At 35.0% G+C, this 24,381-nt stretch overlaps 1 protein-coding gene across 2 annotated transcripts; it reads left to right on the plus strand.

The window, feature by feature from the left end:
* The first annotated feature begins 2,108 nt into the window (after positions 1–2,108).
* On the plus strand, positions 2,109–23,362 carry LOC120078587. 2 transcript variants are annotated; one of them, XM_039032872.1, is made up of 16 exons: positions 2,109–2,368; positions 2,583–2,666; positions 2,964–3,037; positions 3,161–3,194; positions 3,362–3,420; positions 5,460–5,574; positions 5,689–5,726; positions 7,256–7,353; positions 7,430–7,485; positions 8,561–8,843; positions 8,994–9,109; positions 9,628–9,684; positions 17,572–17,637; positions 17,789–17,863; positions 21,994–22,084; positions 22,797–23,362. In XM_039032872.1, exons 1-15 carry the CDS (start codon positions 2,153–2,155, stop codon positions 22,054–22,056), a joined length of 1,434 nt encoding a protein of 477 aa, XP_038888800.1. In that variant the 5' UTR covers positions 2,109–2,152; the 3' UTR covers positions 22,057–22,084; positions 22,797–23,362. The 2 variants fall into 2 exon arrangements, with proteins under 2 accessions (XP_038888800.1, XP_038888801.1); XM_039032873.1 differs by lacking the exons at positions 5,460–5,574; positions 5,689–5,726.
* The last annotated feature ends 1,019 nt before the right edge of the window (positions 23,363–24,381 follow it).

A 24,381-nucleotide genomic window follows, 5' to 3' on the forward strand; every position in this document is an offset into this window, starting at 1 on the left:
AATCATTTCGTGGTCTAGTCCTATACAAACTCTTTGTATAGGATACTCTGGCTCGCATGTCTCCACATGAATGATCAGGATCAGATCATTTGTAGTACTTTACAACACTTGTAACACCTACAAAGCGGGCCGTATCCATAGTGTCACTAGAATAAGGTACTCATCCTTATCCATCTACTACAAACCATTTAAGTTATTATTTAAACAAGATCCACTCGTATGTCTCTACATACTTGTTTAAATTACATGAAATAACCTCGGATCTTAGTTTATTGGATTGAGTATATGTTTATAAAATAAGACTTATTTTATTAACAACAATATGGTTAAACAAAGTTTACAAACTACCGATTATAAGGAGATTTAGGACACCATTCCCAACACACCGCATGTTAGCAAGCAATCCCTGCGTCTAACCCTGGACTCACGAGAACTCTGGTTGAATTTGTACTTGGGTTCAACTAGATAGAACTAAGTGTTAAACCATAATAGTCTTATCAATCCATCGCATGTTATTAACGCATCAACATGTGAAATTATACAATTACGTGTAATTTAGACCATAAAACTGAAAAAATGAAACTAAGCTAACACAACTAATTAATTCCTAAAAAGAAATCAAAATATTCTTGAAATATTCTCGAAATTTTGTCAAAATGAGGGAAAACGAAATTCTCCTATACCAAAATTTCGAGGTCATCAAAATTTCAAAATGAGATTTCAATAGAAAATTTCTACCATGATGATTATGCTTAGATTAAACACTAATGTACATGGGTCATCAACTCATTATGGAATTGAAAATAAAAATGAAGTTTATTGTGATGAAATTCATTGTTACAGTTGAATTAATTACTTAAGAACCAAATATGATGAAAAATAAAAATAAAAAACATAAAATCTAAGACTCCGTTTGGTAACCATTTGGTTTTTTTTGTTTTTGTTTTTGAAAAATGAGCCTATTTCATCTACATTTCCTACAATAATTTGCATCCTTCCTAAGTACGATGGTTGAATTCTTAGTTAAATTCCAAAAATAAAAACAACTTTTTGAAAGCTACTTTTTTTTAGTTTTCAAAACTTGGCTTGGTTTTTTAAATCATTGGTGAAAAGTAGATAACAAAAGAAGAAATTTAGATGTGGGAATAGTCTCCATAGGTTTAATTTTCAGAAACAAAAACAAAAAATAAAAAAGTTACCAAACAGGGCCTAAGAGACTAGATTGCCTCTCAAGCCAACAATTCTTTCTCTTTCAAGTATAGCCAAGTTTTAAAACCTTGTTTTTTCTTCCTCCAAGAAGAATCAACTTTCAAAAAAAGGTTTTAAAACCTTGTCCCAGAAGGGCGTGGTTGAGTTTAGATCATGGAGATCAATAACAAGATTTCACTTATTAGTCACCCTCAACATCTATTCACGAACGATTGCTCTTGAACAAGTACAATAATTAAAAAAAAAGAATCAAGTTTAAAAAAGAGGAGAATGAGCCGACTAACAAAAGTGAAAGTGAGCTGATTAGTAAGAGCAAGCGCGATATTAATGGTATTGAGAGCGAGAGTTGAGTGCAAGTGCGAGCGAGGTATGAAGCACAATTTTGTAGTATTTGGAAAATGAAGGAATCAAGTTTGGAAAAGAGAATAGGGCGAAAGACAGAAGTGATAACAAAAGTGAGTATGAGATACTGTCGTTAGCGATAACCAACAAACAAGAGCAATCATTAGATATATCAAATTTCTATGTATCTATTATTATTTTATCTAGTGCGAGAATAAAGATTAAAATATTGATATCGATATTAATATTGAGATTTCAGTTCTACGAATATATTGATAAAATATCGATATAAACAAATATTCGTGTGAATCAAATAATTTATAAGAAAATTTATCTAAATTAATAATTAAGTTTTTTTCTCCCAAGAGATCTTACCATTAATATTTATATGTGTATTACCGAGCAATCCAGTTTTTTAAACTTCGAATCAAGGACACATAACTACGTATAGACGATATTTAAATCATTGAGCGAGAGCGGTGGAACGCTTTATCGACTAAGATTTAGGATGCCACGTGGCAATGAGCTGAAGAATGGTATAAATAGCCCAATTTTTGGGGAATTGGAATCGAAATAGAAAGCTAACACACGCAAAAGGAAGATGAGGAAAGTGAAGGACGAGGGGAGTGCCGTCTCTGTGCCAATGCCAAACCCCGAGATCAACACCACTGGCACCGGCACCGGCACCGCCGATGATGAAGCAATCACCGACGCCGGTAACTCTTCTCAACCCAATGATAATCCCAAAGATTGGCCGGCTTTCCCCGTTGCCAGATTGCCCTCTCGTAACACCTCCTCCAAGTACGATTTTGTCAAGGTAAATTTTGTTCTTCCATTCAATTCTTTGCTGATGCACTGATGTGATGTAAGAATTGGCTCAATTTCGGTCTGATTTCACGTTCCCTCTTGATTTCTTTGTTACAAATTTACCGAGGAATTCTGCTTCGTTGGTCTTGTTTTTTTAATTTTTTTTTTTTTAAATTTCTATTAATTTTCTATTGCATGTGGTCGCTTGGGTTTGTTTCTGGCAGGTGAAGGTGTGGTTGGGAGATAACGCAGATCACTATTATGTCTTGTCGCGGTTTTTGCTCAGCAGGATGCTGACAGTGACCAAGGTACAACTGCATCCAATTTTTAAAGAGTTTTGGCCTAAGAAGCTTTGTTGGCACCGAGCTCATCAACAACCCTTTTGATTTATTGATGTATTTTTTCTTGTATTATTTTTTATGCTTTGTCTTTTGCCCAGTTATTGCTTAATATGTCTTAGTAGAAGTGTTTCCCCGTTGTTAAGAGTAAAATTTCTCGTCTTTTTGCTTTAGTCTCTGCTTGGGAAGCAAAGGTAATGTCGGTGTTTTCTACACAGGTTGGTTTGAATCCTCATCATATATTAATTTTAACTCTTCTAATTTCAGATTCCAAATCATGTTGCTATTAAAATTGCATTGGAACTCAAGAAGCTGCTTGTGGATAATAGCCTTTTAGATGTGTGAGACATATTCCTATCTTCTCCCCCTATGTTATTTTATGCGCCTCTTGTTCAAAGGAGAATGAATATTACCTTTTTTTTTTTTTATTGTATATTTATTTATTTATTTATTTATTTCTGTAGCTCACAATCTGATTTGGAAGCTAATATTTTCAAGGTATATGATCTCAGTTGAATGTTTTGCTTCTATACCAACTGAATTTTGCATTCACTTATTATTGTACAACTTCAACAATGTTGCCGGGAAATACAAAGCTGATGAAATATTTATTCTTTTCATGATCTGTAGCTATAGCTAACTTTCTTTTAGGGCACCATATGCAGCTCATGGAGCGGCGTGGTTATGGGGAAGAGTACATAAATCGGTATAAAATGATGACGAGGTTTGTACATTTACTGGAGCGGGAACTTCTCTTTCTTTTTATCACAGAATGCGTGCTTCCTTCTCCTTGTCTCTCTATCTTCCCCATAACTTCCATCCACAATTCTCACTTTCAGTTGCTGTGGCATGAAAATGCAGTATCATATTTTATGGAGTTTCAGATCATATGATGGCAAGCACTGTATAAAAGAGTTTTTTTCTTTCATCTACTAATGGTAGTCTTATTTATTTCTGTTATTTCTGTTAGTGAGAATATTGGTTATGGATGTTTGTTATGGATGTTTCTCTCCCATGAATATTTGTTATGGACTATGAAGCACAAATACTTCATGTGAGGCGGAGAACCTGTATCGGATACGTATCAGATACCAATACTCCCAGATACTTCCTAGATACATCTCTATAAGGGTGTGTTTGACCCAAGGAGTTGAGAACTAGGAGTAGAGAAGTCGGAGTTTATGAACTCCACTCCTTGTTTGGTCCAAGGAGTTGAGAACTAGGAGTAGAGAAGTCGGAGTTTATGAACTCCACTCCTTGTTTGGTCCAAGGAGTTGGTGGATCCCACTACTAAAATACGTCAATTTTATATCTTATCCACTCCTTACACTGTAGGCCCATGAATTCACAACTCCCTAGACTTCATTACTCCTTATTCCTCACCACTCCTTACCTCAAACACCCCATAAGCGATTTGGCGTACTATCAATGAAAAGTTATGTTTTTTTTTTCCCCTAAAAAAAGACAAGTGATTTGGCGTATCCCTTTTTTTTTTTCTAGAACTAAAAGGGAGAAAATAAAAATTTAAACCCTAGAATCATATAATCTTTATGTTCATGCCTGAGTCCCCACAAAGTCACGCAAAAAATAACCCACTTGAATATCTTTAACAATTCAACGAAGTTCTTCGTTTATTTTCACATTTCTCCCTCTAATCTTCTTCTTCTCTAATTGGTCTAACTTCGGTGTACCACCAACCTGTTTGATTGTATTTTATTGACTATTGTATTTCAATATCTTTGATGTTGCCTTTTGTATTGTATATCATTGTTTTTTTTGTATTTTGTATTATTGTCATTAACTTGACATTTTATTCTTTTAAGTGGATTGCATTTAGGATAAATTTACATATTTCCTGAATTTTTCTTTTTAAAGAAAACGTATCATCGATGTATCCATATCCTAGTTTCATAGAAATTGATGTAGTGCAGTATCCGATCGTATCCATGTCTCATACCCGTATCTGTGTTTGTGCTTCATAGGTTATGGATGTCAGTGTGAAGCTTGGATCCTAAGGGATAAAGTAACTATTAAATATTTCCTTATTTTTTCTTAAAAAAAACGTATCCTCGACATATCCATATCCTAGTTCTTTAGAAATTGGCATAGCGTCTTATCCTATCGTGTCCATATCTCGTACTTGTATCTGTGTCTGTGCTCCATAGGTTATGGATGTTGGTGTGAAGCTTAGATCCTAAGGGATAAAGGAACTAAATCCATAGTTTTGATGTTGATGTGATCATAAAAGCGCCCAACTCACATTGATCATGGAGGCATGAAAATCAAGCCACAATATTTCTATGTCGGTAATTAGAGATTTCTTTTTCTTTTATGAGAGACCCTGAATGGAAGCTATAAATAGCCATCACTGTAAACACAACTTTAGTCAAGTATGATAATTTTAATGAATTGGATCGTGTAAGACCTTCGTCAGTTGTTTTGTGTATTGAACTGCATTTACAATTCTTGTGCATAGCTTAGAATTTGCATGCCTTAGAAACATTCAAAGGTTAATTGATCTCCAAACTTTGTGGAGTGTTTTGGTCTTTGGAGTAGAAACTTGGGTTCTTGACTTGAAGGTAATTTTCATTTAACTTTTCCTTTAAGTTGAACTAAGTATTTGTGCTATGGGTCTGCAATCAAGGGTTTCTTAGGTCAGTTTACTAGGATTCTTGTCTCATCTTCCCAACGTATATGGTGCAATCCACGATGGCAGTTCATGCTTCTCCCATATGCTGCTAAGTTCTGTCTCATCTTTTCTAGATTTCACCATCAAAGGGTCCCATTGGTGATTCTTGTATGTGGAACTGCCTGTGTTGGAAAGTCAACCATTGCCACCCAACTTGCACAGAGACTTAACCTGCCAAATGTCTTACAGGTCCTGCTAGAAAAATATATCTATTTTAATTTCCCCTTGTTCCATCTCTTGAGACCTAGTATGTGCTAACCCTTTATATTACTGCCTAATACTAACAATCTTTTACATCTGCAGACAGATATGGTATATGAATTACTACGCACATCAACAGAGTATGTCCTTAATTTATTTTTCTTCTTTTTATAAAACAAAATATTATCATCTTAAGGGTTTAAGCAGTATAGAATAGATGCGATATTCAATGGTCCTTCTGTAAAGAGTGGGTATTTTTGTCAAGCATGAGATAACTAGCCTAGCTGTAGGCCCATAGTTTTGTGCGTGTAGTTAAGGTTTATTCTCACATACTTCTTAAATTAAAATCAGACTCAATTTCATAGACCAAATAGACACAAACTTGAAAGTTCACTTGTAATTTAACTTTTGTTTTCTCTTTTTAAAGGAACCAAACTTTTTATTCAAATTGTGGAAAGTTGCACAGAAGTACTAATGGAAGCATTATTTAAGGTTCCTCTCAAGATCATTACAATTCCAACCTTCTCAATTCTTGAGAGCTGAGATACCCTAGCCTTTTCAGCATCATAAATATTCTAACTTGGTTTAAAAAGGATAATTGTTACCAAAGACACCTTATCTGAACAAGTTCCTGAATATGCAGTAAATTTTCAATCATAAAATCATTATCTCGACTGAAAATTAATGTATTATCTTCAAATGAAGATGAGCGACATAAACAATACCTTATCCCATCAAGAAGGTCCCTCAAAATCACCATTAGAAAGGCCATTTTCTTGCAATCTACTCAACACATCACTAATAGTCAAGAAGAAATTCGCCCATGTGGTCTATCATAGAGGAAACAACGAAAATTTGGTGTCATGAATTCAACCTTTTAATTTACCTTAAAACCACAACCACTCCTCTTCTCAAGATTTAATTTAAGCGACCAATCTAGCTTCTTACTGCTGCTATAATCTTCCATAGCTTCATCAGCCACTATAACTGGATTGATGATCATTCTTCATTTGATAAAAGCATTTTGGTTCAATGGAACAGTAGAAGGGATAATTTCCCTGTCTATTTCAGCTAATACTTTAGCTAATATCTTATAATTACTAGGTACCAAATTAGTTGACCTAAAATACCAAATTTGTTGACCTAAAATCTTTCACCCCTCTACCTTTTTCTTTCTTCTCCTCGATTGATGCATTTAAATCATCATTTTCATAGAATTCATGAAAGATCTTTAACAATGCTGACTTTTTCATAATTTCTTGAAAATTCAACCGTGTAACCATCAGGACTCATGATTTAGATTTACCGAATTGAAATGAATTTATTTTCAATGCTTCAGATTTTGCAAATCCATTTTTGACTATCACTTAATCAAAAGCAGAATTGAAATGAATTTTTGCCTTAACTCTGTAAAAGTGGGAAAGGAGAGAGTGTATGCTGGGCGGGGTGTTAATAAGAATCATAATTTGTCTTTTCTTTTTCCTAGCTTCATTTCTCTCTCAGTTTGTTAATATCTTCCTGGGGTGGGGATATAAGAAAAAACAGAATCCTCTCTTTTGTTTAATTATTTTGATATTAGTGGTCTACACATGCATTCTGTTTTTAGCTACGCTTCTGTGTTTTGTGATCCTTATTGAAATGCCTTCTCATTCCCCCTTAAATATTTCAGTGCTCCATTAACATCTACTCCTGTATGGGCACGAGATTTTAGCTCTCCAGAGGAGTTAATTACTGAATTCTGTAGAGAATGCAGAATTGTTCGTAAAGGTTAGTCATCCCTTCAGTTAAGTTTGTTGCTATCCTGTTAATTCATGGCTTCTGTTACCCGGTATTTTCTGTATAGGTTTGGCTGGTGATTTAAAGAAGGCTATGAAAGATGGAAAGCCTATAATAATCGAGGTGAATCTTGCCTTGGAAAAGGAGAACTAAGACTTCTAATTCAAATGGTTTAGAAAGTTCCATTTGAGAATGTTTAAGCTTGCATTCTAAAAGGGGGAGGGTTGTGGCGTATTTATTTATCTGTACTTCTCTCATCTCAAATCATAGTATCAACAGTTTAATGGCAAATTGTGAACTTCTTAGAATGAGGAAAGAAGTCATGAGAACTTAAGTGTATTTTGAACTAATTCAATTTGTGAACTTCTCGCAATATCTTCATTTTTATTTATTTATTTTTTAATAAAGAAGTTATTTGGTAGGTTTTCTTTAGGTTAACTTGGAAATTTGGTATAGAGAAAGTTAGAATTTAGTTCCTATTGTATTATTTTATTATATATATATATATATATTATATAACCAGGTCCACAAAAAGGGAGCTCCTTCTAGAAGAAGGGATTCCAACTATACAAGATATCACTAATTGAATAGTTAGAAAAAGTCTTCGAAATCGAAGCCCACAAAAAACATAGTATCTAGCAAGGGATCAAATATCTAATTACTATGATTTATAATTAGAATCTAGTCTATGTGGTTTGATAAAATCCTCATACATAATTCTCGATTTTGTCAAACCGTTTTATCAAACCATAAGAACTAAATTCTAACTTTTAAAACTATAGGGACTAAATTCTAACTTTTAAAACCATAGGGACTAAGTTCTAACTTTTTCCAAACCAGATAGGCCATGTTCATAATTAAACCATTTCTTGGTTGTGACCCTAGTCTCCCTCTTACAATTGTCTGTTGAAGCTAAGTTTGTTTCTTAGTGCGCGCACATACAAAAGAGAGAGGAAAAAAAAAGTGAGGTGTACAAATTTTTCTCAAGCATCATGCATTGTTTCATTTGTCATGATATTTAACTGATGAAATAGTAAGTCATGTAGTTAATAAATAAAAAAAAATAAACACGTTATTTCTTTAATGAATTGGGTTTCACTTGGATAACATAGTTTCTTTTTCTACTTCTTTTCTCTAACATTATCTTCGGGGAATAGTCTTTTTGATATGAACTTGGTTTTCTCTATAAAAAATTTAGGGTATACATTTGGATCCCAGTATATATTTGATGGATGATGAAAGTAAGTCGTCAGCTAATATTTCAGCAAAAGGCATTGAAGAAAATCCTTTATCAGCAACATCAGATGATAAAAGTTCAAAACAAATGGAGAGCAGTTCTCTAGTTTGTCAAAATAAAAAAGGGACTGGCACCGGCATTAGGTGTTCTCATTCGAAAGAATGCATGCACACCAACCAAGAGAATGAAGGGTTGGACTCTCTAGAAGCTGTAGGTATAGCAGGAAATAGCTCTGGAATTACAGGTTGATTTGAACTCTGCATTTTATGCTTATGTGTTCATTATTTTGTCTAGCCTCATAGAATTGAGGAATGTTAACCAAGTGTTCATATTTAATGATCAATTTAGATTGGGTTCCCGAGTAAACTATTTTGCATTTTATGATGCTATTCAGATGAAAGTCACAATAAAGAGGAGACGAGTAGATCTGCTTCTGTCAAGAAAGATAAGTCTGGTGCTGAGCCAATAATCATACCCATAGTCCTAAAAATGGCTGAATTTGATCACAAGGTTTGTATTTTTATATATATTATGTTTTAATTTGCCCCCAAAAAAAAAAAAAAAAAAACCTAATAAAGCATGGACTCAAATATAGCATGACACGGACATACATGACATGGCCATGGCAGCATGTTAGTTTCTAAAAACGTAGAACTTTGTTCATGTCAGGAATACATTTTTATAAAAAATATATGGGTATATATTCTAGGTAGGAACTATTGTATATATTTATACTTTGAAATAGATAAAGGACGTAGGTTTAACATTAAAAAACTAAATAAGTAAGAACAATATCTGTTATCCAACAAAGTTGAAGAGGGAAAAGTGTGGTTTCTTGTTAACAAAAAGAAAAAAAAAAAAAAAAAGAGGAAGACAAGTTTGCGGTGAGCAACATTCTGCAAAAAGCATGAAGTGGAGAGGAACAATAAATTGGGCCAAACTTAGTTTACACATTTTCTCATGTGTTTGATCTTTGTGTATAGCCTCTCTTAAGTTTTAGTTGTAATTTATGCACTTTTTTTGTTCAGGCATTACTAGAGGAATGGGTCTGCCCCCGAACATTTAGTGACAAATGTCCTCTCCAGGTAATATGTGTTACCCTATTTATTCAATGCTCCAATCAGGAACATAATTTCTTTTTAAATACTATTTTTTTTAGTACAACTGAGGGTATGGTATGGGGATTTGAACATCTAACCTCAAGGGAAGTAGTACATGCCAAGTACCGTTGAGCTACGTTCACTTCGGCAATTGGGAACATAAAATTATATGGGACTTTTCTGATTAGAAATTTTGTGCTTAATTTGGATTTGAATGTAACGGTACTTGGTTTCAAATTTCAAACAGTAGATTTATCCTTATAAAAAAGAATGTCATATTTGGATATAAATTGAGATATAGGCATCTTTGAAAGTACAATTTATGGCATGCTCAGCTAGCTGAAATCGAGGAAAATGGTTGGTATTCGTGGTTTGTTCTTTTTTCTGTTTCTTACTCTAGTATGTTCCAAATCACAATGCTTTCTTAAATAAACCATATCTGGTTTTATCACTTTTGGATAATTCAACTTTCCAACCGATCTTCTACGCCTCTAAGGATCTTCAAATAATTCTCCATCTTTCATGAGTTGCACATTAGACCTTATTGGAGTATTGCATGGCTTAGCCCCCAATTTTCTCAGTCTTAGAAGATAGGTCAAGCACATCCTTCCTTTGTGGCAAAAAATCCATTTCTTGCTTCTTATTACCTCCAATGTTTGATAAGTCTTTTAACATCCACAATTTGTTTGCATGAAATTGACTATGAAGAAAAGTTTTGGGAGATGAAGTACCAAATATAGTATCATCCTAGTGATGACAATGTGGTGAACATAAGTAGATTAACAAAATAATACCACCCTCAGACTTTTGATAGGGAATTAAGTGATCAGACTACCCTTCTTACTTCCAAATCTCTCCGTGCTTGACTAAATTAATTTTCCAACAATGCTTTTGGACAATATTTAATTTCAATCCACATACACATTTTTGAAGATGCAAAATTTCTCATTCTTCTCCTGAAGAACAATATTAGGTGGTTGTGTCATATAAACATTTTGGAAATATCTACAAATAAAGTTATTTATAATGTAGAGTCGATGAAAAGTCATCATTGGTAGCATCCATGAAAGAATTTCTTATCTATTCTTTCTTTTTCTAAAAGAAAAAGGTGGTCTTTCAAAAAAAATGAAAGAATATGTTGGCACACAAAAGTAGTGAAGCCCACAAAAACAGAGCCAAACTACTAGAAGGGGCTACAGTCAAGTAAAATAAAGACCTAGCAAGTAATTATATGCCACAGTCTGCTACAAAAAATTGCTCCTTCACAAAAAGGTGGATGGAGGAGAAACTCGACAATTGTCTCCTAACAGTCCTGAGAGCTGATGAGGCTAAAGCTGAATACCTTGAAGAAACAACCTCAAATAACACGAGCAAGAACACAACTCTAGAGGATATGATCAAGGCCCTCAATTTCTGTCTTGCGAAGAATGCAACAAAGCAACAACCTTGATAGCTTCATTCGTCATAGATATTTAACTGATGAAATGATATCCGTTAGGTGTTATTTTGCTTGAGTCCCTTCTTTGGGATTTTGATTTGGAATCTTCGTGGTTTTTTATTCTTTTATTTATTTTCTATAACCGGCATATTCTTTAAATTTTTCTTAATGAAAGCTGAGTCTTTTATCTAAAAAACCAATAAACAAGGCACTTGCATCTATTAAAGATGCTAAAAATATGATCTAGATGGAAAAAGGACTCCTCTTTTCTACAACAAAACCAAATTGTATAGTGTGCAAACTATAGATGAGAAATTGCCATCCTTCCCTCCTCGATTGTCTCGGAGAATGTTACCCCCACTCCTTTTGAGATAATTTTGCCTAGAATGTCCACCCCAATAGTATTGGTGGTAGAGAAGGGGGGAGAGATGATCACCTTATCTAATACCTCTTAAAGTTCAAATTCAACCCCTTAGTTTGCCGTCGACAATGATGGAATACTTAACTGTCCTTATGCGGGTCCAAATCCTTGATCCCCACTTGAGCCCGAAGCCTTTTTTCATCAAAACTCAAAACCTTGTCAAGAAAGCCCCCATCCACATGGTCACATATTTTCTCAAATCAATCTTAAATATAATTTCCTCCTTCCGAGCTCTGCAGTCCTTTATGGCCTCGTTAGCTTTCCATTTAACAAGTTTGAGATGTTCGCTATTTTTCTAGTAGAAACCTTGTTTTCATTGAGAATAAATGAAAAAACAATACTAACACCCAAATAGCTGAACCCAAAATAATGCCTAAAGACCTAACAAGATATAAAGGGCTCCAATTCAAACTAATAAGTCCGAGAGAATAATTACAAGTTTTTCGAAGCTTTTCGAGACAAATGCCCAAAGAGAGGCACTAATGGGCATTTTACATGGTCCAGTCTTTGGAAGTAGTGGGACAGCAAGGGTGATTGAAAGGAGTGCTGTCGGGTGATTGAAAGATCTTTGGAAGTAGTGGGTCAGCAAGGGTGGGCTGGGTTTATTTCTCTTTCTACTAGAACAGTCCCTAAAAAGATGGATAGCAGATTATGAGAAAATCCAGAAAATTAAGGAAGATTCTTTATTGAAAGAAATTAAAAGAAGAGGCCTGCAAGCTGTTATGTGGATTTCTCTGTGGAAGAAAATGTAAGAATTTCTCTGAAGGCAGATCTGATGACTTTATATCAATCAAAGGAAAGAAATCTCATGCAAAAGAGCAAGTTGAAGTGGCTGAATTTGGGAGATGAGAATTTGGGAGACTCTATATCCCCAGCCATAGCCGTTACTTAAGCCCAATTCTGTTAGTTAAAAAAAAGGGATGGGGGATGGAGGTTTTGTGTGGATTATCGACGCCTCAATCAAATCACGATAGCGGATAAATTTCCAATTCCCATGATTGAAGAACTATTGGATGAATTCCATGGGTTTGTGATATTCTCCAAATTGGACTTGAAATTGGGCTACCATTAGATAAGAATGCACGAACCAGTTGTGGAAAAAACAACTTTCTGAAGTCATGAAGGGCACTACGAATTCGTAGTAATGTTGTTTGGGTTGACCAACGCCCTATCCACGTTCCAAGCCTCGGTGAATCAGATCTTCCGGCTGTTTTTGAGAAGGTGTGTGCTGTTCTTTTTTATGATATTTTGGTTTCTAGTCCTGACGAAGACACCCATAACAAACACTTAGGAATGGTGATGAATGTCTTGCGAGATAATCAACTACACGCCAACCGGAAGAAATGTCAATTGGGACAGCGGAGGATCCAGTATTTAGGCCATTGGGTCTTAGTCGAGGGGTAGAAGCAGATGGGGAGAAGATTCGAGCTATGCGACAGTGGCCTATTCCAAGAAATATCACTAAATTGAGGGGATTTCTGGGCCTTACCGGCTACTATCGGAGATTTGTAAAAGACTATGGAGGTGTGGCAGCACCATTAACAAGATTGCTGCAAAAAGATGCCTTCAAATGGACCGAGGAGGCCACAAAATCATTCGAGGATCTCAAGCAAGCAATGATGACATTACCTGTTTTAGCCCTACCAAATTTTGAGCTACCATTCACCATAGAGAGATGCTTTTGGCTTGGGGTTGGGTGCTGTACTTATGCAAGAAAATCGACGTATAGCGTATTTTAGCCAAGCGCTGTCAGCATGCGTGAATGGGAAGTCCATCTATGAACGGGAACTAATGGCAGTGGTTCTCTTAGTCCAGAAATGGAGGCCATATCTACTTGAACGTAAATTCACCATGTTTTCTGATAAAAAAGAACTCAAGTTCTTACTAGAACAAAGGGAAATACAACCCCAGTACCAAAGGTGGTTAACCAAACTACTAGGCTATGATTTTGAGATCATCTATCAGTCGGGACTGAATAATAAAGCAGCAGATGCACTATCTTGCTTTCTTGTAACAACGGAATTGACCACTTTAATGGATCTCTTTCTGATTGATGTTCAAGTTGTGCAACGGGAAGTAAGAGCGGACGAGGAACTACAAGGAATTCAAGATCAACTAGAAAAGGACCCCTTGAGTGTAAAAAAGTTCTCCTTGTCACAGGATTTTGTTCTATAAAGGGAGGCTGCTCATGTCGAGAACTTCAGCTTATATACCAACCTTGTTATCAACCTTCCATGATTCGGAATTGGGAGGACATTCGGGCTACTTACGAACATATAAATGACTGTCAGGGGAGCTCTATTGGAAAGGTATGAAAGAAGATGTTAAGAAATACGTGTCTGAATGTTTGATCTGCCAAAAAAATAAGTCTGAGGCCTTAGTCCCCGCGGGGTTACTTCAACCATTACCCATATCAGATAGGGTGTGGGAAGATATCTATGGACTTCATAGAAGGGTTTCCTAAATCTTATGGAATGGACTCATTGATGGTGGTGGTTGATTGATTATCCAAGTACGGTCCTTCCATTCCTTTAAATCATCCTTTCACAGCAAAAAGAGTAGTTGAGGTTTTTATTTGGGAGGTAGTCAGCCATCATTGATTCCCCAGATCGATTGTTTCAGATAGGGACAAAATTTTCATCAGTAGCTTTTGGGTCAAGCTATGTAGGGTACACAACGTGACATTGAAAAGGAGTACAACCTTCCACCAGCAAACAGATGGACAGATAGAAAGAGTTAACCATTGTGTGGAAACGTATCTTAGATGCTTTTGTAATGAACAACCTAGGAAATGGTACAACTCTATCCTTTGGGCCAAATATTGGTATAGTACTACTTTCCATTCTTCAATTAATATGACACCATATACTGCTGTTTTTGGAAGACCGGTTCCACCTCTAGTCTCTTATGGGGATTAGAAGACAGCCAACGACACATTGGAACAACAGTTTGTTGAAAAGGATAAGGCCTTAGTGGCTTTAAAAGAACATTTACAGCTAGCCCAAGAAAGAATGAAGAGGTATGCAGACCAACATAGGAGAGAGGTTCAATATGAAGTGGGAGATCTAGTTTTCCTCAAACTCAAACCATATAGGCAACGAACGTTAGCAAGACAGTGAGGTGAGAAACTTGCCCCAAGATTCTATGGTCCATACAGGGTGATAGAAAGGATTGGTGCAATGGCGTATCGGTTAAAGCTACCTGAAGGAGCGAGAATTCACACGGTTTTTCATGTTTCACAACTGAAGAAGTGCATCGGGCAAAGGGTGCAAGTGCAAATTCAACCACCTGACCTATCGGATGACTTTGAGCTACAAATGTTTCCAGAAGCAATTTGAGGAGTACGATGGAATACTGAGACGATGAGGGAAGAATGGTTAATCAAATGGAGGAATTGTCCAGAAAGTGAAGCGACATGGGAAAGCATGGATGGAATGAAACAATGAAACACCAATATCCTCAATTACACCTTGAGGACAAGGTGAGGCCACCAATCATACATACTTACAAGCATAGGGGCAAGAAGGTAATTATAGAAGAAATAGGAAATTAGAGAAAAAAATCTGCAGGGAGTTTGTTGGGGCGAACGGTTTAAAAGGGAGAGGACATCTTTTGGAGAATTGAGCAAGATTTGCTGAGGAGAGGATCCAACCCTCTGGAATGCTGGTAATTGTCTGGTTCCTTACTTTTTGTTCCTTGAGAATTTCTTTATTGAATGTACTGATTTCCCTAAGAAGTATATAAATAAAATTACTAGAGTAGAACTCTGTTCTTTGGGATTTGTGGAATCTGTGGATAAAGTTTTTCTTGCAGGGTTGAAGATTCCCAACAAAAACCTGATCAATTGATTCCCTTGAATAAAATTGGAAACAAATACTTTAAGTAGAAGAAATTTGGATGCCTTAATCTACGATGCGAAAACATCATATTCTCTTTAACAAAAGGAAAACTGACACTACTCAAGCTCTTAACTTTTTTGTGACTAGTTGAAACTTCATCAAAGTAGTAGAGACCATCAAGCATCTTAGCACACCCAATCGTCTCTCCTAAGTCCTGGTCCTTAAAAATATAATGGGATTCAAAAAAGGTAACACGACAGTTAGCATCTTTAGCGATTTTATTGGCAAATTATAAATTGTAGGCTAATTTTGAAACATGAAGGACAAAACGTAAAGTAAGTTTCGTAGTCAAGTGAATAGTTTCTCTCTACCATAAAGGCGACGCTACCATGACAATGCAATTTTTTTTTCATTGCAATATACATGAGAGTATGCTACAAAGAAATAAGAGGAACTAGTCATATGATTAGAGGCTCCAAAATTTATAATCCATGAAGATGAATTGAGACGAGAGAGCATGAGGACAATTACCTGATTGTGCTAAGGAAATACTAGGACTACCAGAGGATGAATTAGTTTTTAGCAACCTCAAAATTTGATCAATTTGCTCTTTATGAAGTGGGCTTGAGTCAACAACATTGGCACTAGAGGTATGCTGATGGGAAGTTCTCTCACCTTAGAACTTTTCCAAATTGCAAGTTTTCTATGAAGTTTCCAAAAACTTGACGAGTTTTATTGCAATAGTTGCACTTGACACGAGACTTTTCATGTGTCTTGTTGGATTGATCAGAAGCCTTCATCACAATATTTTCAATCCCCAATATAGAACATTCAACTGAATCAATAGTTTTTTTTGCTAATCATAACATTTATGTGGCTTTTTTCCTTGTGAATTTCAGAGAAAACATCATTAATAGTTGGAAGAGTAGTTTTTCTAAGTATCCTACCTCTAATCTCATCAAACTCAACATTGAGGCTAACAAGAAATTTGTAAATATGACCATCTTCCATAGTTTTCTTGTAGTGCTTTTGGTCCATTGTAGACTTTCACACATATAAAAAAGATTGAGGTCTTGCCAAATCTTTTTTAGGGAGTGAAAGTATTGTATACCGAGTTACCTCCTTGTCCTATATCTCCCAATTTAGGATTTAACTCAAACACTTGTGATTGGTTGCCCAAATCGGACTACATCTGAGTGCACTATCCCATAATTCTTTGGTAGTAGAGAACACATGTAATTATAGTTGATGTCTTCAACCATGGAATTTACAAGTCAATTCATAACCATGTGTTTGGGACGGGTTTTTCTCCCGTAACAAATTTTCCCTTGTCCTTGAATATATATCCGAACACTTTGGGACCAACCAAGACATTTATCTCCATGAAGCTGAATGGTGGTTATTTAGAGAGTGGGATTGTTGGAATCGATGCATTTGTCTAAGACTATAGCAATAGATGACTTAGTTTCCGACATATTATTGAAAAAACATATACCAAAGAGACAAATAACAGATCTAGAAAAAAACACACCTCAAAAAACAACAAATAGGGAGAATTCCAGATGATGGGTGGCGGGTGGCGGCAGACGGCAGACTGCGTTGATCGACAACTCAGATGAGGATGAAACAACANGTGGCGGCAGACGGCAGACTGCGTTGATCGACAACTCAGATGAGGATGAAACAACAAATAGGGAGAATTCCAGATGATGGGTGGCGGGTGGCGGCGGACTGCATTGATCGACAACTCAGATGAGGATGATTAGCAGTGTCAATCTGCAAACAACCGGTGAGTTCCAAAGAATCCGCAACAAATGAAAGAACTAGGCGGCTGAGATGCAACGTCCCGCGAAAAAGTGATTGACTGACGGCTAAGATGCAACGTTGGGTGCTTTGATACCATGTTGAAAAAATATTTTTATATATTCATTTTAGAGTGTTTCTTGAATATGAGAAACACCTATTGCAAATAAGGAAAATAAAATAATACAGCAAATATAATACCATAAATACAGTGAAGATATTAACAAATATGGAAATAATCAACGGTGACTGCTGTTTCTTCTTCTTCCATCTTATTCTCTTTGGTGTTTATTTATCTCCTCCACATTCTTCCCTCACTTCTATATCATTCTTTACTATTGTTGTGGTTTCTGATATTTGCTTTATTTCAGGATAAAGATAAGCTTATAGCTAATTTAAAGACCATTCAGGACTATCTTTGCTCATTCAAATCACAGGTTTGTTTCTCAGCTAAACGGTTGTCATTTTTCTGTGGACAGATTGATGCAATTCTTATTAGGATTAGTGGTCTAGTGTGTCCTATTGAGTAGTAATCAAGTTTAGCCAATATCATTTGTTAATATGCTGCTTAAAAATTATTGGTCACAGGGCTTGATAGTAGTTAATATATCAGCGACTACATTTCCACAAACATTGGACTGGCTGCATGGATATATTCTGCAGGTAACCTATTTATAGCCTTTTTTTTTCTAATGGAATTCTATAGACAAGAATATAAACTCATTCCTGTTAAAGCAATAAATACATAAGGTATGCTACAATGAGCCAGTTGCTTTTAATACAAGCAGCATTATAGTTACTATTAAATAATATTTATAGTTATTTGCTTTATTTTGCAGTCTTATTCATTTTGCTTTAATGAAAACATACAGTTCTCAACATAAGAAGATACATAATAAAGTACAAACTGAAGTCATAAACCAAATAAAGAGAATGAAGACTCTAATCTTGTTTAGACTCAACATAAGAAGGGACTTCAGGTTTAGAAACAATATTGTGGCTTGACATAGAAATATGTAGCTCATTTAGAGGGGGAGCAATGACTTTGCTTGTGATGTGAACAGGAGATGTGGCACAAGTAGACTCAATTTCCATTGGTTCAAATTCCCTCACATTCTCCTTGAATTTGGGATTTGGTGAAAAAAAAAATTGATTGTCAAAGAAAGTAACATCCATCAAAGTGTACATTTTTCTATTCATTATTGAAGAACATTTTTACCCCTTTTGGTGTGATTAATAACCTAAAAAAATGTACTTTATGGATTTTGGATCAAGTTTGGATCATTGAGGAGAATGATTGTGAATGGAGGAACACCCAAAAACTTGAAGAGGGTAATTTGAGGAAAGATTTTGGAGTTAGGGATGAATTTGGAGGAAGTTATCTCGAGGAGATTTGAATGTGTACCCCTTTAGGCATTTGGCTTCTTAGAAAGGTTGTAGTGACTAGTAAGAATGACTTCTCCCCAAATTAGGTTAAGAACATTATTGGCAATCATAAGAGAACGAGCTACCTTTAGAATATGTCTATTTTTCTTTCCAGAAATTCTATTTTGTTGAGTGGACGGATGAACTAGTGTGAACAATACCATGAGACGTACGGGTGTAATCAGTTTGGTTCACTATAAATTTATAACTGAACTGCTTTGAACTAATGAACAAACGATTTAGTCAGTTTGATCTGGTGGTTTGCCAATTGATGCACGAATGATACGTTTTGGGATGGGCCAACATACAAATGGGTGCAAGGGATAAATCAGAATATATAAAAAAACGAAAACATGCATTTGCATGCCTCGGACTCAAGAACAAGTATGTGTTTAATGTCGACTCAACCAAATATGATATATTTTATATTTTTAATATATACATTATCAGTTAGCTCAGTTTCTTTTCGATTTAGTTTTCGTTAACTCCAACATGGTTTAAACCCAAACAGACAACAATTTAGGTCAGTTTAAACAATTTTTTTTTTTTTTTTTTTTTTTTTTTTTTTTTTTTTTGTTTTGCTTTTTGGATTTTGTTTTCTTGCACCCCTAACTAGATGGCAGAAATGATCCAAGAGTTGAATTGAAATAGTCTGGAGCATTATCTGAGGACTTGAATTTGCTTTGAAACTAATTTGAGATCATAGAGTAAAAGGATTGATAAATACTTGATAATTTGTCCATATCAATTATGTCTATGTCAGCCTGGTATGATCGCCAATAAAATTTATTACCCAACCTGCACTTGATATATTCTGCACTTTAGAAGGCCCCAAAATGTGGGTCTGGCGAATGGATGACTTAAAATTGGGGGAATTTTTTTTCAAAATTGAGGTTCTGTGACATTTTGCTTACATCATATTCACATGAAATTACCAAAATAGAACCTCCGGCACACAGATAGACCTTTTGCTCTTGTTGTCTCATTGTCTCGCCCTCCTCTCTCTCGTTTTCTCGTTCTCACTCTCACTTTTGGTCTCCTCTCTCACTCTAACTCTCTTGCTATCCTGCTCTCACTCTCTCTCTTGCTATCTTGCTCTCACTCTCTCTCTCTCTTGCTATCTTGCTCTCACTCTCTCTCTTGGTATCCTCTCTCTCAGTCACTCTTGGTCTCCTCTCTCTCACTCAGCTCTTTCACACCACTATATTAGAAATTCCGATGGCCAGCAACGACACCTCTGCAACGTTTCGATGGCCGACGATGGATGGAGAAAAGGAAAATGGAGAATGTCCGTTGTACAAATGAAGGAAAATTGAGAAGAAGAGTCAGAGGATAAAAGAAAATTAAGGGTAATATTGTAACTTTGGCTGATGATGTTGTAAGCAAGAGGACAAAATTCATAAGTTTGAAAAAGTGGGGTAAAAACCATTTCAAGGTTTGAGATTGGGTGTATTGTACAAGTGTCTCCCCCAAATATCACTATGAATCCATGCAAAAGGGTTTGAAGATTTGTAGGGCACACTTGAATAAATATTTTTGTTACGTTTGGGGTATTGGAAAATTTTGCATGGTAGGTAATGAATTTTTATTGATGAATAAATGAGGAAACAACAATACTTTTCAAGATACAAAAGAATTTGGATGGTCAAGACGAAAGTTCCATAACGTGGCTTGATTTTCACTCAACACGGATTTAGAATGGGAAAAGGACTTGGGAATGAAACTAACAGAGATAGAGTTGGAAGACGACTCGCATATGGGGTTGAAAGATGAACTTGGAAGATATTTTTCTTGAAAAAGATAAAGGTCATCATGTTGTTTAGCATTGCCAATCACCTTTTCTGAATCCTACCTCATGAAAATTCACACAAGTTTGGAAAATAATTAGAAATACAGTTCAAACTTAATTTAGGAACCAAAAGCAAATTTGAGAGTAAGAGGGACCCATCTGCTATTTGGACGAGTGAGTGACTAGGGTGGGATTTGAATGGATTAAAAACACTGGTATCACTAATTATGTGGTATGATGCTCCAGAATCTACAACCAATTTTTTGTTTATTGTACTGCACCATAAATAAAGAAAGACAATATTTTGATGAGCAAGATAGTTGTTAATTGATTTAGCATTCATCATGGTGAGAGAGATGATGGATGGGTGATTGGTTGAGATTTAGACGACACGAACAACTCAATGTGAACTAGTGGCAGTTCGAGTAATTTTTCAATCACCAACTAATCCACTCAAAATTGTAAAAAACTATGATATGGCTAAAGGTTTGAATAGAGCAACTGGTAGAAGATTTGCTTGAGCAAGGCAACAAACGGCAATGCAATCGACGGGAACAAGTGTGACGAAGGGGATGCCCAAGCAGATCAGCGATGGTGATGTGAATGGAGTAGCAACTAAGATGCAAAAGAAGTGGCAACAACAACGTGAAAGAAGCTGAGGTGTCGTGAACAAGCTTGAGGTGCAAGAGAGGGAATTGGAACGACTAACATGACATGTGGTCAGAGGACAACGACAACACAATTGGCTAATGAAGAAGACCCACAACGAACGATGGTCAAACAATGCCAACAGCCATGCCGAACAAAGACATCTCCGGTGTGGATGATGGTTGGAGGCTAGACAGTTAGGGTTTGTCTGTGAATGATGGTCAGTGGCTAAACTAGGGTTTTTGCAAGCTTTGTTACCATGTTATTTTTGGAGAGAGTATTTTTCCTTATTCAAGAAAAGATCCAATAATTGGAGATCCAACTGGGGAAATAGATTTTAAAAGGAAAGGATATCCTAATATAATTAGAGATGAATGACTAATTTTCAATTCTAAATGAAACTTCGTTATACACAGATCTACAGAAATTTATCTTTCTAGGAAGAGGTAAGATAGAACTTTTAGTTGAAACTAAAGAACCATTGGAAGCAAGGCTAGCCAAAGTTATTAATTTTATGATACAGCAAGAGATGTAGGCAGCTAGGCAGCTAGTCTCACGTAACTCTAGGTAATGCTGATCAAACTTGTGAATTAAGAAGGAAAGGGTGAACCTTAGAACAAGGAGGTGTGGATGTTACTACTTATCATATAAACACCTTATATATTTTCATGAATGAAAGTTTGGCCCCTAACATAATATGTGATCATGCGAGGAGTCTTCGGCACAAAATTTATTGCAATGTTTAGATCAGAAAGTTCTTTTCTATTCTATTAAGTAGTAATTACTATATTTGGTCCATTATGGGATAGAAAAAATAGTACTCGTGTGAATGAAAATTGAAAACCCTCTCCCCCTTTATTTTTCTGAGTGTTTTCAGCAAGATTGTCTGTATAATTCTTCCTTAAGATTTGTTTGCATCCTTTTTGGTCAGTGTATCGAACAAGGCATTTCACCTGTATCAAATGAAAATGCAAGTCAGTCTACTGAACACTAATTAGAAACAGAACTTTTGTTCATAACAGGTATGTTACATTTCTTTTCTCTGAACAGCTAATATTTTTTCCTATTAAATATGGAACAAAAGCCTAAGTCAAGACTCAAGACATTTATCTTCGGTGCAATGTTGATATAGAACAATTTGACAACCTGAGTTATGTTTAACTAGTTAAGGCATATAAAAGATCCAGGCCTAATTTTTTACTTTCTAAACGTTCTCCTGACAATACTATACTTTGTACAGTCCTATTTTTCCTCTATGGAGTGTCTTTTATATTCACATAAGATTTCATATTACTGAATAAAAAAAGGGTATTATGGCGTGAGATACTTTTTTCCAAAATATGGTAAACTATATTTCCATGCATGTAAGTAAAAGATTTAGTTTCAAATGAGAATGGTAGAGGTGCACTTCCTTGACAGATGCTCATAAAAAAAAAAATGGAAAATGGAATTACTTTTTTGAGAGGATTTTGTCTCGGTTTAACATCAAAATTCCTAATGGTTTTCAGTTGTGTTTAAATGAGCATGTGTACAGTATTAGTTAAGATAGCATTGAAGTCCATATTTGAAGTTTATAAAAAAAAAAAAAAAAAAAAGGAAAATTGCTTTGCTCGAAATGACTCAGTTCACATAATCGTGCTGCATCGTTTGATTCTAGATTCGAAGTTACTATACATAGTAAGACGTGGGCGTAAGTAGCCATAGACCTAACAGAAGTTGTGTCTGACCTTTCAGGTTCAGGTGGAAAATTCCCACTCTGTAACAATGGCTCATCAACTCATTCCCAAGGTTCCAGCTTCTCATTGAGAGATGTTTTCTTCAGGAAAATGGCATAAAAACTGTTCATAGTTGAAGTTTGGCCAGAATATTTACTCCTTTGGAAGTTGCAACTTGCAACAGCAGATGAGTTATCTGTAAAAGCAAACTTCTTTTGTAAGATTTTAACTTATATTAGCTTCTTGCTCAAGATTATAATTTCTACAAAAGGGCTATGGTCGTTTGAAGACTGAAAATTAGTTTTTCTAGTCGTGGGCTTTAGGAATCCATTTCGACCCTGAAGTCGTCTTCTATTTTTTGTTTTGTAGATGCTTAGGTTTTAAAATTTGGATAAAACGAATCTAATTTCTGAACCACATTTCAACGTTCCAACCAACCAACATCTTCTAATAAGCCTGGCCAAGCCTCAATCTGTTGTCGAGTGTTTTAGATTCTGACTGCAAAATGTGAGGTGACTTGCTTTGGTTTGAAGATGAGACTACCCGATGGTGAATTCAGAATTATTGAGCCTTTAAATTTTTTTAGTGCAGGTTTTGTTGGTCTTTGACTTTATTTGTTTGACAGTTTTTTTGGGAAGGATTATCCTAATCATATTAAAATTAAAATTATAATATGTGCAATTTGACAAAAAGCAAGAAAAAGAAGGTAACATTTTAAAGTATTCAATGAACCATTTATTTCATTTTCAAGTATTTTATAATTTATTATGAAAATAGTTCAAACATGGTTCATTTCACCACAATGTTTACTTCATTTTTTATTTATTTTATTTTATTTGATATTTTCATTTTTAGAAGTATATCTTACGAGGTAGTTTGACAAAGAGTTCAAACATTGTGAAATAAACTATGTCTTTGTTATTTTTTCATTTATTTATTTTTTCAGATTTTAGTTCAAGCATTCTGAAAAAACTATGGTTTCTTTAGAAGTATTTTTCATAATTTTGCTTGCTGTAAAATTACATGGTTCATGGAAAGAGAATAAGATTTATGAAAGACTTAAAATTGAAAAGTCTTTAATTGGAAAAAGTGAACAATTTTTCTGAAATTGAAAATATTAATGTTTTTTTAATTATAACAAAGTTCAATATNAGTTCAATATATATATATATATATATATATATATATATATAAAGAGGCGCATCTAATTATAACTAGTTTGCAGTTTTAATTTTTAGTTTAAAATTAAAATTTATTTTTAAGAATATTTATGAGTAGGTCAAGTATATTTTTTGTTATTTTGAAATTAGAATTAAATACAGGTAAATTAAAACAATATTATATTTAGAAAGAGATAATGTCTGTGCCTAAAAATAGACAGCCAAAACCATAAATGGGAAAAGCTTTTATTATGTTTTCAAAATTATAACAACGAAAAATTGCAGGACATGAACGTTGATTTTTTCCTTATTTACAACTAAAACCCCAATGCTCGTAGCTTTTTGTTTTTATTTTTTGTTTCTTTTAAAAATTCAACACATTCCAGCCAAATTCGGCTCACCATTCCTTGGATTTATGTATTTTTAAATGGATTGGTTTTCTCT

The sequence above is a fragment of the Benincasa hispida genome, chromosome 5 (genome assembly GCF_009727055.1).
Source record: "Benincasa hispida cultivar B227 chromosome 5, ASM972705v1, whole genome shotgun sequence".
Classification (NCBI taxonomy): Eukaryota; Viridiplantae; Streptophyta; class Magnoliopsida; order Cucurbitales; family Cucurbitaceae; genus Benincasa; species Benincasa hispida.